Source organism: Gallus gallus, chromosome 1 (genome assembly GCF_016699485.2).
Source record: "Gallus gallus isolate bGalGal1 chromosome 1, bGalGal1.mat.broiler.GRCg7b, whole genome shotgun sequence".
NCBI lineage: Eukaryota > Metazoa > Chordata > Aves > Galliformes > Phasianidae > Gallus > Gallus gallus.
In genome coordinates, this window is record NC_052532.1 from 174,359,371 (window position 1) to 174,373,410 (window position 14,040).

Here is a 14,040-nt window from a genome sequence, read left to right on the forward strand (position 1 = left end):
AGTGAGGCTGTGTGGCCCGGATTGGGGCAGAAGACTTAGAAATGGAATATCATTTCTCCAATATTGGATGGATACTCTTCTGCAGTCCTGACTTTGGTTAGTAGCACAATCCTGAAATTTTACTGTGATCTTGTATTCTTCCCTGAAAACACGGAAATTGCTGAAAACATGAGAAGTTTTCTTTTCCTGTTCCTATTCAATGCATATTGGATGTGCGAATAGCATAAACAGTGGTCAGAAGAATGCTTGTTTAGAGGAAGAATGATTTAAGCATCCAGTTTATTTCTCAGTTATATCCAGATCTCATGATCAGATTGGTTCCTAGAGATAATTACAGATAAGAACTGACATGGGAGATGTTAATGAATACGATAAATGACCATTAGGTGCTTAGAACCTATTGTGGCAGAGCCAGAAGCAGGTGGCTACAAACTTCTTTTAAGTTGGAGAAACAGATACAGGAGTAGAGAGGTGGGGGAATACTACCTCAACTTGAATTGGAATTAATAGTATATGCATGTTATTCCAATATAAAACATTCTGAATTTTGCAAGAATCTCAGAAGTAGAGCACAGATTTATTTTAGCTTCATTGTTTTTTTTGGGGGGTTAATATGAAAAATAAATCTTGTAATATTTTGCATTTCCCTTTTTTTCAATAGTTTTCTGCTTGATCATAGTCGTGATGGCATTGTACTCAGCACCGATGATTACTTTCGTCAACAAGATGGATATACATATAATGCTGCTCAGCTGGGTGATGCCCATGACTGGAACCAGAAGAGAGGTTTGAATGCATAAAAGAAATCCTGTTAAATTAGATGGGGCATGTATGTGTGTATGGAAATATAGGAATGTGTGTATATAAATGAAACTGTCAGAGTATACGTATTTGTATTTTAATGTTACATTTTAATCAGTATATAAATTTATATTGGATTTTGAAATTGCAGAAGGTGCAAATTCTGACGACAGAGCATTCTTCTGTATGCTGTGACCTGCTGATTTGTTACGTTTTTTGCTGGCATCAGCACTGTCCTATTTTTTCCAGAGTCTTTCCTGATCTGAGGTTTGTCCGGGATTCGTGGAAGAGTTTTTCTGAGGAAAGCTTTAGTTTTGTTTTGTAGGTTAACACGTTTATAAGACATATTATACCTGGCAGTCGAGGACTGAATTTAACTGGTAGAGAAGTAGATACCCACGGTAAGGTTAGGAGACTGGCTGGTTCTCACCCTTTCTGTAGTAGTTTTCTAAGAATCTCTGTACGTGTTTGATCCACTCTAAGGATGGGACAAACTCAGCAACTCTTATGCCTGTGCATGCAGATAAAGGCATTGCAGCAGAGAGATTAAACAGAAGCTTCCTTCCTGTGTAAGAGGAATGAATCCTTCTTTGCATCAAAAGCTATGGAGCACCCAAGGAAAAAATGTCTGCAGGACAGTGCAAATATTTTTCCCTTTTTCTTTCATTCTCACCCTAATAAAAATGTTATGATGCGCTGGGGAAAAGTTGCAAATGAACAGTGGAGAATTTTTTTTGAGCAATTATTGGAATTGTAAAACTTGTAGGAAGCTCTTTTGACGTTGCATTGCAGCATTGTAAGTATTGCAAAGGAAGTTATCAGCTTTTCTGCTCCGCAGACAACTCCTAAGATTGACTGACTGTGTGAGGGATGTAGATGAACAGGATTTAAAACTCCTGAATGTTTACAAGACAGTGAATTAAATATCCTTGATAACAAAGCACACATGCATTTAATTCGTAGGTTGTGGGATCAAGTGCACAAATACAGCAAATGCTGGAATTAATTTGCCCTTGTGACTTCAATACAATCTTTCTTCACAAGCTTCTGTTAAATTTTGGCCCTGTTATCTTCATTGGCAAATTGGTTATTCCCTTTATTAATCTTTGTATTCTCTATTAATCTCTCCTGAATGCCATCTTTCAGGATTTTTCCCTTGCTTCTGACAGCCTGTCATGTCAGTCTGTCACTTGTGCAAGGGTAATGAAGCCAGAGTGATATATTGTTCAGCTTTCATGGCTGAAAATCCACTGATTCATCCACTGATTCTTAGTGCTCAGGTAGAACATACTTTATCATTTTTTTTCTGCCTTCCATCTATGTGGTTACTTCCCGGCCTCTTTTCCTTTAGTTTCTTCTTGTTTTATGGATTGATTTCATCAGGATAAATCCCTGGTTCTCAACAATAACTTAGTTGTTTTTCTTCCTTTGGGTATGTGCTTCATTCAGTGTGCAGACTGAACAGTGTTTGTTGAATGAGTATGTATGCAACAGGTGTGTGTGTGTGTGTATGTATATATATAGATAGATAGATAGATATTGAATAATCCTCAGTACTCACTGTGGATCTCTCTTTTCATTTGATTTATACTCTTTCTGACTCTGTTTAGCAAGACATTATTAATCCTCCTGGAAACTTTTTTACAACGGTTCTTCGTATTGAGTTTCAGATATTTCGGCTCTGTCATCTAGTTCATCATCTTACGATCCCTGTGGGCACCAGTGGTATTACAGTATGAATTTTTTTTATTGGCTAGCTGAGGCACAGTTGTTAAAATAACTTGCTATCTTGGATGCCAGACTTTGCAATTTGAACATTCTTCAGAAAGTGTAGTAGTAATAGAAGTTGGCATATTCAAAATAAATTTTCACTGTCTTCATATGAGTTGGTATCACTTCTGTAAATGATATCTGTGACTTTTGAAAACGACAGCTAGAAAATGAAGATCAGGCAAAGTAGTGGCCATTTGGAATGTTCAAGGACATTCACCAAAAGATGATCCTTCTTCATTTGCAGTCATCCTGGCTTACTCATTATTTATCTTACAATTAAAAAAGAGGAATGCTTGAGTCATGCTGATGAGTTGATACTAACCCGATCCCAGAACAAGTCTGTGTGCTGAAAGAGGTAGGAGAATATGAGAGGAAATGGTGCACAAGCACATACATTAAGTTCAAGATTATAATGTATATGTCCAGTAATTACTATGCAGCCAGCCTTGGATCGTGCATTTCTTAAGGTTCAGGGTTTGACTTTGCAGCCATGGTGCATTTGTAATGTGTTTTGATAGGCAGACTGAGTTCTTCTTTGTCTTGCAAGGTCTTTGAAATGTGAAATTTTTGACATGTCTGTAACTCACGTCATTCATACTGCTTAGAACTAAATAAAAGTTCATCTTAAGTTAATCTTATTTTTTTTTCATCTGTAGTATCAGCACAGTGGATTTTTTTTAATGGAATTCATCTTTGCAAGACTTCTTTAAACAACAAAAGAATTATTATTATGTTTTATGATTTGACAGAGGTCTTACTTTGATTGTGAGATGCTTTATTTTTAGAGGCACTGAGGAATCTAATGCGTGAATCTGATGTACGGTCACAGGTTAGAGATCTGCTTCTCCCTCTGGCTTAGTTTCAGGCTGCAAAAAGAACCTAATTCACAAAGTAGTCCTTTTCTAAAGATGCAATTGTAGTGTCCCTTTCTACGAAAGATGATAGAGACCTTCTTTTCAAATTTAGAAGGTGAAGGAAAATAAAACAATGAAAACTAAGGTAGGACATTTATCTCAGAAGTGAGATACTTCAGTACTCTCTTAGGTACTCTTTTGTAGGAGTTCTTCCTGCACTTCTGATAACAATAGCTTAATTGCTATCCTGGTTTCTCTGAAGTAGGTGTAGATGTCAAGCTGATATGATTATAGTTCTTGAGTTTTTCAATGGCTTGGATAAGTCTCCTGTATACCATTATGTAGAAGCTGGTTGACATAATCATGCTTTTTAGATATGTTGTACAACCCCCTTTTTAAGCATACCTTTTTTTCTCCAGGGACAAATCCTGGTAATGTGATTTAGGAGTCCTTTCAGAATGCTTTCTGGACTGACTGTGGGGGATGAGGGATTTAGAGGAATGAATGCTTGATCTCAAGGTCAGAGTTAGATTTTGCCTTGGTTGCAACTGGGACAGAGTTGATTTTCCTCATAGTGGATGGTATGGTGCTGTGTTTTGGCTTCAGGAGAGAAACTGTGCTGGTTACACAGTGATGTTTGAGTTATTGCTGAGCAGTGCTGCGCAGTGGCAAGAGTGTTTCCGTTTTTCAGCTTCTCATACTGTCCTGCCAGTGAGGGGGCTGCAGGGTACAAAGAGCTGGGAGGGGAGAGAGCCAGAACAGCTGACCTAAACCAGCCAAAGGGGTACTCCATACCATATGACATCATGTGAGGAAACCATAACACTGAGGGGAGCTGGCTGGGAAGGCAGACAGTGCTCAGGGGCTGGCTGCGCATTGGTTGTGGGTAGTGAGCAACTGTGTTGCACAGCACTTGTTTTGTAAATATATGCATGTATATATTACTATCATTACTATTATTTTTCTCTTCCTTTTTGTTTTAGTAAGCAGTTTTTATCTCAACTTATGAGTTCTGTTTTTCTTTTTTTCGTTTCTCTCTCTTTTCTGTTCCTTGCTTCATTTCTCTTACCTATTTGCTCATGCTACTTTACATTTCCATCTCTACTTTTCATAGAACTGTGTGTTTCAATCAGACCAGATTAATGCAAAAACGTTCTTGCATGCACCATTTTATTTGAATTATATAATTCCTTATTTACATGCAGTTTCTTTCGTTGCAGCCAAACAGGCAATGGAGCAGGGAAAATCTCCAGTTATAATAGACAACACTAACACTCAAGCCTGGGAGATGAAACCGTATGTGGAAGTGGTAGGTTTTACTGTGAAATTATACCATCTGTTACAGCTCTGTGAATTTACCTTCATATGCAGTGAGCTGGTCTGCTGTGTGCAGAAACATCTTCCTTTCTTGGGCTTCTGAAGGGAGACTGCTTGTTGATACAATGAGTAAATGGTATGGCGATAGTCTGGAACAGTTTTAGGACAGATGTGAGCTGATCTGTTTAGCCTGGAGTGAAAGACGGGTTTGGGGCAAGAGAAATTCAACGTACTACCAATGTATAGTTAACTACATTTGTTTATTGCAGTGGTCTGTGAACTTCTTGTTATAGCTATTACTGTTCATATTTTATATAATAATGCTACTCATGTGAAACATTTTTCTTTGCTTACTACAGGCTCTAGAAAAGGGGTACAGAGTGGAGTTCCGTGAGCCCGATACTTGGTGGAAATTTGATCCTGAAGAATTAGAAAAGTAAGGTTTATATTACATAGTTCATTGTACTTATGTATTAAAAGATATAAACAGATTTGCCCATGTAAATATATATAGGAAGTTTATATTTTATCCAGTACCTTATGCTGAGAACATAATTTTTGTTTAAAATATGCATTTTGAGACACGTTAGACTTGTGGAGATCAAAATCTTGTCTTGTTGATCCTAGAAGTCAATATTAAAACTTCCTTGGAAGTGAATTAGGAAGTGATTAACTACTGTAGAAAGTGCTTCTACTGTAATGAAAAATTTAAGTTATCCTGGGAAACTTGTTGCTACAAAGCAGACCATAAATAGAACGTAAAAGGAAATAATGTGTTTCATTAAAAGCGCATCAATAGAAGTGCCTTATGTCTACTTTAGATGTCTCATCATCAGGGAGCAGTAGTACATTCCTAATCAGTATAGATGAAAAAGAAAGTTTGTGTTTCAGGTTATTCTGTCACAGGATTTTCTGAAATCATTTTCAGTCTTCAGAGGATCTAGATCTTACAGTAGCAATTTTGGACATAAGTTGTCAAACCTGTGGGTTGTGAGAGTGCCTCAAAAGCTGTTTATTGTTCTTGGTTAATTTCTCTTTTGTCTCAGGCAGATCTTTAGGAATCTGAGAGGTACCAACCCAACTTAGGAGACTTTGAGTGCTTGAAATGCAATTTCATACTTTCATGGATGAGAGAGTTCTCTTACTGTTCATGATTTTATTTGCCTCCAGCTGACTTGGTTTATCATTGTTTCAGCTTCGTAAAATAGCCTATACAAAATGCCAACTGTGTGTGTGTAATACCTGTATTACTGGCTGAGACTTCATTTTTTGTGTGTTCTTGATAAATCTTCTAAAACGTTCTTCTTTTGGTCCTAAGCTACATGTGATTTATTCTTAGGGATGCAGTCTCTCTTTTTCAGATGAGTTCTAATAAATGTTTGTAGTTTATGATACAGCACTGCAAAGTTAGGAAGGAAGCTGTTATAGTAATCAAATGTTTCTAAGATGTTCAGTGTGAGATTTCCTTTGCATGAGACAAGCTAGAATTTTCCAGGAAAATGGGTGTTTTCTCATGATCTGAATAGGTAGCAAAATAAAAGCAAAAAAAGAAATGTTATTGTTACCATTGGATTTTCTTGTCCAGTCACTAATTGTAAGACCAAAGTTTTTATCTTTAACAAAATGAAAGGAAAGCCCTTGAACTATGAAGTGATCTTACCTGTCCTTGTGAGTTTTCTGGAACTTTTTTAGCCAGTCCAGTTGCTTTGTGTATTTGAATAGATGTGTGTGGTCAGCAAACTTTGTTTTTTGGGAGTTTAGGAGAAGTGGTGATGTGGTGCTTTATTTTGCAGGTCCATGTTGTTGTTTCCCCTATTAGTGTGTTTAGGAAATAGATGATAGAGAAGTTATTGTAGTTTGGGGATTTCCCCTTACAAATTTTGAGCTCGATGTTTTGTGCAATACCTGGGTAAATACTATCCTAGTAATAAATTCACAGATCCCATTGATTGTCTGGAGTCATGCATTCTGATTCCCTTCTAGACAGGATAACTGTTTAGACTCTTCGTTTCTGCTGTTTGGAATAAAATCACACTAGCTTGTACTTCACCTAGCCAAAGTATTTTAAAGATACCCCCCTTTTTTTCTTTTTCTTTTCTTCTTTTCCTTTTTTCTCTCTTTTATTTTTACTTTTTTTTTTTTTGGTGTCACTGTCTGATAGAGATTGTTAGTAACTTTCCTTCAGCACTAGAATATGCTGATATTCTAGAAGTCTTGTGTATTTCTAGATACCTTTTTTATTAAGCTGTTTCTGCCACAGCCTAGTGTTAAGGAATCAGTGCAGAGCCTTACTGAAAGGAGACTAAGTTGACACTAGGTGAATGCCTGATGTCAGGAACATGAGAAATATGCGCTCAGTGTCTTTTCTTCCTCCAGCATGTTGATGAGGTACATATTGTCTTTAGACTCTCTTGTGTCTGATTTTCGCTTTTAGTTTAGTATTCTGCACATAGCTTGTGAAAATGTCTTTAATTCATGTGTGTGTGTCTTGTAGTAGTGCTTAAGGCATGTTACATAGTATTTAGACTCTTATGTAAAGGGTTTCATACTTCCAGATGTAATTTTTAGGAAATTCTGAAAACTGCACGTCAGAGCAAACAAGTGGCATGTTGGTAGAAGAGCGATGTTTAAGGGCTTACTTAGCACTGGATGAAAACATTACCCTCTTTCAGAAAGCTTTTATGGTTCCTGAGTAGGAGGCAGAACATAGAGGTGTACATTTGATGCAGACATCTGGGAAATAACAGGTATCCTGTTGAAGCACTATTTGAGAATAGATGTTATTTTCTTAATTTAAAGTTGACCTGTTGAATATATAAACAGAAGTGAAATGCAAACAAATGAAATATATTCCTTTTTCCTTCAGTAGGGTCATAGAACTGCAATTTGGCATTGACTTCATTGAACTTGTGCTGATTTTTTTAATTTATTTTAGGTAGTAAGGTCTATGCTGTATTATTTTATCTATATTGGGATGCTCTGCATGGCAAGATCATTCTAATGTAGAAGCTTCTAATAGTGATGTAACTTTGCTATAATCAACAGATAAGCTTTCCAAGTGTAACTGTCTGCTAGGAGATTTTGCTGGTACATCTGTTGGTGAAGGGTGAGATCCCTTTATGTTCCTTCAGTATAGCCAGGCTGCCAGAAAGATTAGGGAAGATGTGCCCAAAGAGGATATGCTGTCTTGATCTTTTTCTGGAGTCAGTTCTGTTGCAGTGCTGGTAATTCTCTGACACTCAGTTTGTGCATTACCCTCATCGATACGTTTTTAGCGGAGGCTGAAATTCTATTAATGTGAATTTTGAGTTGCTATTCCATAGGTGCTGAGGAAATAGAAACATCACAGTGTAATTTCTAATGTCTCAGGTTCTTAGTAGGCCAAGTTCTCACTGAAAGCAGTGGCCGTTCACTACTGCAAGAACAGGATGTCTCTTTTGGCTGCTTTGACACTTTGCTTTATCTGCCTTATCTGTCCTTTTTGTGTATATTTCTAAATTTGCAACAAGTACCAGTAAAAGCTGGTAGATAAAAGTATCATGAGCATGCAGTTTTTGTTTTAAAAAATAATTCTGAAACGTTTCTGTTCATTTCCCCTTAGTTTTATTGATGAGAAAATATTCTGTCATTAAGTCTTGAAATCATATAGTTCCGTTTTTTATGCTAGTTTACTTTTCTAAATAGTAGTCTATAAGGCATTCATCTCTCTACTCATTAGCTAGTATACGATATAAAATCTTAACAATAAATAGGAACAAAAATAAAAGGTGTTTAGGTATGTTGTCCTGGTGAATAACATCAGATTTCTTTATAAAGAAGAGTGGCTGTATTGTTTTCTGTTACTGAGTACGTTCAGTGGTGAATTGTTAAAAATAAAATAAGCATTAATGCAAATTGAATACTGAGAGAATGAGAATGCAGTGTAAAAAAAAAAAAAAAGTTTAAATTTGAAATGTTATAACATTTTAAATTAAAATGTATGCAATCACTTGACTTAGTTCTATGTATGTTTTTCAATTACATAATTATAATTATAATTATAATATAATAAGAAATAGAGGAAAATACATCTGGTTCTTTTAGAAATGAGAAGCCAGGAGAAAAAAAATGTCAAATTAGGTGTTTTTTTTTTTCTTACAGACTGTAAACGTATCCATACCAGGCAATTCATTTAAATTTTTATTTTTGTAGGAGGAATAAACATGGGGTCACTCGTGAGAAGATTGCTCAGATGTTGGAACGATACGAATATCAAATATCCATACCTATTGTCATGAATTCAGAATTACCTCCTCACAAACACACACAGAGGCCACCTCTGCAGCGAAGACATAGGTGGGGAGGCAATACAGACTCATGGAATTCTTTCAGTATTTCCAGTAGCCGATAACACAGTTGCAGTCAGTGATAAAAATCTGTTACTTCCCCTTCTAAAAAAGCGTCACCGCCTCCAATAAACCAGTGGATTTTCTGGTTTAAATAGGCCTGGTTCAAGACCATTTCCTTCTGGAGGGTGATCCTTTAGTGGACTTTGATGTAAATAAAATTGTACATTAAATGTTTTTTAAAGTTATATTTATTACAGTTGTAATAAGTTTGATTTTAGTAAAATATTTGATATGAGGTATAGCATAGTCTTTCTTCGTAAACCTAAGACAATGATGTTTTCATACCACAAATAACTGTATAGAAGATTTTCTTCAAAGAAGAAGGTCCTGTTAGATATCTTTGAAAACTAAGTCCCAAAAGAAGAGATTATTTATGTATTAATCAATTTTAGTGATTCTCATTATCTTTGAGACTTTTTTTAAAAACAACGATGTCCCGGGTTGTGTTTTTGTTTTAACTGGTAGCTGTAGCCAAAACCTGTTGGCAAAAAGAAGGCATGTATTTTCTGGTTCATCTCAGAAGCTCATCTCAGCTGAAGCAACAGTATTCACCAGCCTTAAACTCTGTGACCTCATTTTTTTTTAATTTATTAATTCGTTCTCAACAGCAGCTTATAGAATATGATGGTGTCTGCACATCATTGACCTTTTTGTGTTTAAAAACCTAAATTTTACCACTGCAGGCAAAATTCATCAGGTCTGTCTTAGTCCATTTCTTTCATCAAAAAACAAAGCACTTCTTTCATTAGGCTGTCAGATCTCATCAGTTGGGATGCATCCATTCAATACAAATAATGGGTATACTTCTGTAAAACCATACTGTATTCTTACTTTGGCACAGCCAGTGTGATCTGTTCAGCACATAACAGCAAAAGAACCAGCATGGAGATAGACTAATTTATTGTTTGGGTTTTTTTTGCTTAAAAGCAGATGAATTCGTACGCTTTCACTTTGCTTGCTTTCTAACTGCTTACTGTATTAATAAAATATATTTGTCTTCAGTGTTGTTTTAGTAATTCAGTACAAGTTTTTTATTCTTAAGCTTTTATGCAGATGAGCGTTACTACTAACCTGGTGGCTGAAACAACTTTTCCTCAGGTCTGACTGCGTTTGATTTTCTAAAACACTGAATGAGATCTTGAAGAGGAGCGCTTGTGAAGAACACGAGAACCTAGCTCAAACAGTTCTTTTTCTCTGTTTTATTATTATTGCAATGTAATCGTCATCAGAACTTTGAAAATTGTGAAGCCAGCATGATTTTCATTTTTTACTTCTAGACAATGTGTCATAGGGGCCCTAAAAGGTGCTTTATCTTTAAAGTCTGAGTAACAAAACCTGAAAATCCAGGTATGTAATGAAGTATCTTTCTGTTTTTTTCACAACTACTGTGCAGGTCTACGTTTGTACAACTTAACCTACGTCAAGAATAATATTTTTCTAAGGGATTTTATTGACTGTAGGAGTTGGAAGTGTACAGTTTATTGACTGTAGAAGTTGGAAGTGTTTGCATTTAAATAATTATTTTAATAATTTGAAAAATAATGCAAGTAGTGCATGGATTCCTAATATATTGAACAACTGTGTGTATATATATATTTTTTTTAAAAAAAGCTCTCCCTTGTTGTGTATTATTCATACCAATTGTGTCACTATATTTTAATTCCCATGATCACCTTTTTACGTGTCTTAAGAGGACTGTGGAAATCATTGTCAATGATCAGTAATGCTTGAATTATCTAGAAGTTTTTATATTTCAGCTCTTCAAATTAGAGAGAGATGGATTTTGTTTTGAGAGAGACTCATTTAATTTACTCACGTGATCTATATAGAATACCTTAAACCATAATAAAGGGCTGAAGTAATGTACTGTTCACAGAGTGTGCTAAGATATTACCAAAAGGTAATCAGTAAAAAAGTACTGTAAAAAAGGTAATCATCTTCAGTTTTTAAAGGAAATGGGCTTTTTTTTAAAAGCAGTATTTAACTGATACTTAAGTTCTCTCTAACTGAAAGTTGGGATTTAAGTAGACATGAATTATTACTGCTTTAAAAGGATGGAGCATTTCTGTGTTTTATTGCTTTAATAAATTGTTGGTGGATGGTGAGTAGTTCTGACGTGCAGAGGCGTGTTGATCAACGTAGGCTTGTTGTTTGCAAAAGACACATAACAAGAACAGAATGCTTTGCAACTTGTCAAAGAATCAAAGAGTTACTGGAAACTGCTTAATCTGTAATGCTGTATTCCAAGGTAGGTACAGCAACATAACAGGTAAAAACACAATTGTTGTTTTACAGTATATTCACATTCTGTGAGGATATCACACTTGTGGTTTAAGCTACTAACTAGAAATGTGTGTATCTGAGACAGAAGTCGCTTTCTTGTCATTGATGGCATATTATACTATGGTATAAATGCGGGAATAAAAATAAAAAGAGGATATGAAGTACACGTGTTGCAGGTGTTGAATTTCTCCTGCTCACTCGCAAGTGAGGAAAATGTCTTATTTGGCCAAGAAGTACATACAAGAAATGTAAGGACTCTTTTCAATTAGAACTCAGTTCCAGTGGACTTGAGATCTAATTATTTTTATTATCCAGTGTAGTGTGTATGCAGTACACCTATTGATTTGTCAGACATCGTAGGTGCATTGCTATTGTTTTCCTTCGGTTTTGATTTCTAGTGAATGGCCAGTTCGTAGTATTTGATGAAGTAATAGTGACCGAATAGTAGGTAGAATGTTAATGTAGCAAATGCAGGTTCTGAGTATCTGCTGCATATTTCACACTACTGAAATGTTTGGTAAGTAAATTTAAACAGAAGAGTTCAGATGCTTAGCTGTAGCTTTAAAATCTCCTTTCCTAATCATGACATTTAATCACAATTAAGAGAAATGTGCATGTTTTGTTAGCAGGTAGCTGATGTGTGGTTATTAAAGGAAGGAAAAAAAGCTCTAGTTTTACAGCTTGATCTGAATTGTTGTAGCTTGATTTCCTGGAGTACTAAAAGCTTTGACAGACGATTTGATGTTATTTTTTTTTCATTTATAAAAATAATAATAATAAACATTAGACCCAATGTAAGAGCAGCTTAAAGAAGTATGGTGTTACGTGGTGTCCTGTTAAGAACTCTTTCATAACAGGCCACCAAGATATGGTGGCTGTGTCCCCTTTAGGTTCATTTTGATGTGTTTTGCTGTGGTGGATACTTTTTTAAGTTCTATTTTTTTTTCCTGTAAAGGTGGAAGCAGGATTTTGTCTTTTGTGTTTTGTCTCCTGAAGCATTACAAAGAGCTGGTAGATTTTCTTTATTGCTCTGCAATAGATATCAGAAGATCGGGCTCTGTCTAACTCATTTTTTCTTCGATTGTTTTCTTTCCTGATGTAATTTAGACTGTTTCAGTACTTTTTTTTTTTTTAGAGCTGACCAATATAATTCGTTTTCAATGAGCTGCAAAAAAAAATATTCTCATCATTTCACATTTGTTTATGTGATACCTGTCATTTGAACTCCTGCCTCTTCCCAGCAATCGAGTTAGTTGGAGGAAATTCTTTCCCTGTCTGCTGGTACGTCATGGGATGTATGTTGAGAATTGAGGGGTTTCCGTGCAAGAGAAAAGAGACCTGACCTGTATTGCAACTCCTGGTAAGAAGCAATGAGACGACATAGTGTTGAAATGCAGTTCATAAAATTGAAATCAAAGATTCAATTTAAAAGCATTCGGATGTTTTGTATAGGTCAGATATATGGGAATACTTCTCAATGATTCTTCAGTGATATTTTTATTATTATTTTTTCACCATTATTTGATTATTTTATCTTCTCATCCTTCCAAAGCAAAAGCAAGGGCTGTGTGGTATTGCTGAAGTACCATAATCTTTATTAGATTAAAGCTCTATATTATTTCCTAGATGAGAATATGCTGATACATCAGTTTTGGGTTTATATTTGTCTCTGCATAAGCTAATTGTCTTGGATAGCTGTAAATCAGCATAGAAAAATATGTGGATAACATAGCTGGTCTTTAAGGTGTCTAGAAGATAAAGCAATACATAGGAGTTTATCAGGGGCAGATCATTTCTGTTTCTATTTTTTATTTTTGTGGTAACAGAAAAGCAGCAAGTGATGTCCTTGGCTTTGGGTAGACTGTGACAGATAGGTCAAGAATAATAAAAGCATTGAGAAGTTTGGCATCTGGAACGAGTCTTGCATTTTCTTTTAGATGATAGTGCTATTTGCCCATTGAGAGCTGCTCCTTCCTTTCTCAGGTAGGTGATCCTTGACCGTGCAATGCGTACCTTACTGGTTCACAGTGCTGTAACTGCCATGTTCTGCCAAGTCAGGATGTATTGTAACTATGAAGTAACTTTCTCAGCCCTACTTGCAGCCTTTTTAGCAGTGTTGAATATTTTTTTGCATTTTTGTCACATCTACCCTTTTCTTGAGCACCTCCCAGGATGGTGACTCCACCACCTCCCTGGGCAGCCTGTTCCAATGCCTCACCACTCTGTCTAAGAAGAAATTATTCCTCATATCCAACCTGACCCTACCCGGGAGCAATTTAACGCTGTTTCCTCTCATCCTAATAGTGTACCAAATGGCTTTCCCACACCCTGCTTGTGCCACGAACTTTCTAATGGTTCATGAACCTGCTTTGGAGTGGATTGGGTTATATTACTTCTCCCCCACTGAGCTTTTTGCAGTTTCACTCTGCTTGTGAGATGAATACATTGCCTTCCAAGGTTCATGAAAACTAAAGTGTAGACATTGGATCTGAAGCCAGACGGGCATGCGTATTTGAGCTTCGTTTGCAGATTGTAGATTAAACTGTTCGATACATACTCCAAATGTTCAGTGAGGTATACCTGAGAAAATTTCAACACTTTTTTCACTGTATGAAACTTCCAGT

General features: G+C 36.0%; 2 protein-coding genes across 6 annotated transcripts in view; both read left to right on the plus strand.

Annotated features, from left to right (window-relative positions):
• The window catches only part of N4BP2L2 (NEDD4 binding protein 2 like 2), a 24,536-nt gene extending 12,956 nt beyond the window's left edge, over positions 1-11,580 (plus strand). The window contains exons 3-7 of one of the 3 annotated variants that reach the window (XM_040703806.2): positions 662-786; positions 4,649-4,737; positions 5,105-5,181; positions 8,937-9,080; positions 10,232-11,580. In XM_040703806.2, coding sequence (XP_040559740.1) covers positions 662-786; positions 4,649-4,737; positions 5,105-5,181; positions 8,937-9,080; positions 10,232-10,247 — 451 coding nt within the window. In that variant the 3' untranslated portion in view covers positions 10,248-11,580. Of the gene's footprint in view, positions 1-661; positions 787-4,648; positions 4,738-5,104; positions 5,182-8,936; positions 10,150-10,231 lie in introns of those variants that run through there. The other 2 variants (XM_040703805.2, XM_025146830.3) reach the window with 2 other exon arrangements.
• Positions 10,984-14,040, plus strand: part of LOC121106501 — a 20,668-nt gene continuing 17,611 nt past the window's right edge. For 2 of the 3 annotated variants that reach the window (XM_046909861.1, XM_046909864.1), the window contains exons 1-2: positions 10,984-12,776; positions 13,354-13,399. The gene's annotated coding sequence lies outside the window, so the exon portion shown is untranslated. The remainder of the gene's footprint in view (positions 12,777-13,353; positions 13,400-14,040) is intronic. The other variant, XM_040703795.2, reaches the window with a different exon arrangement.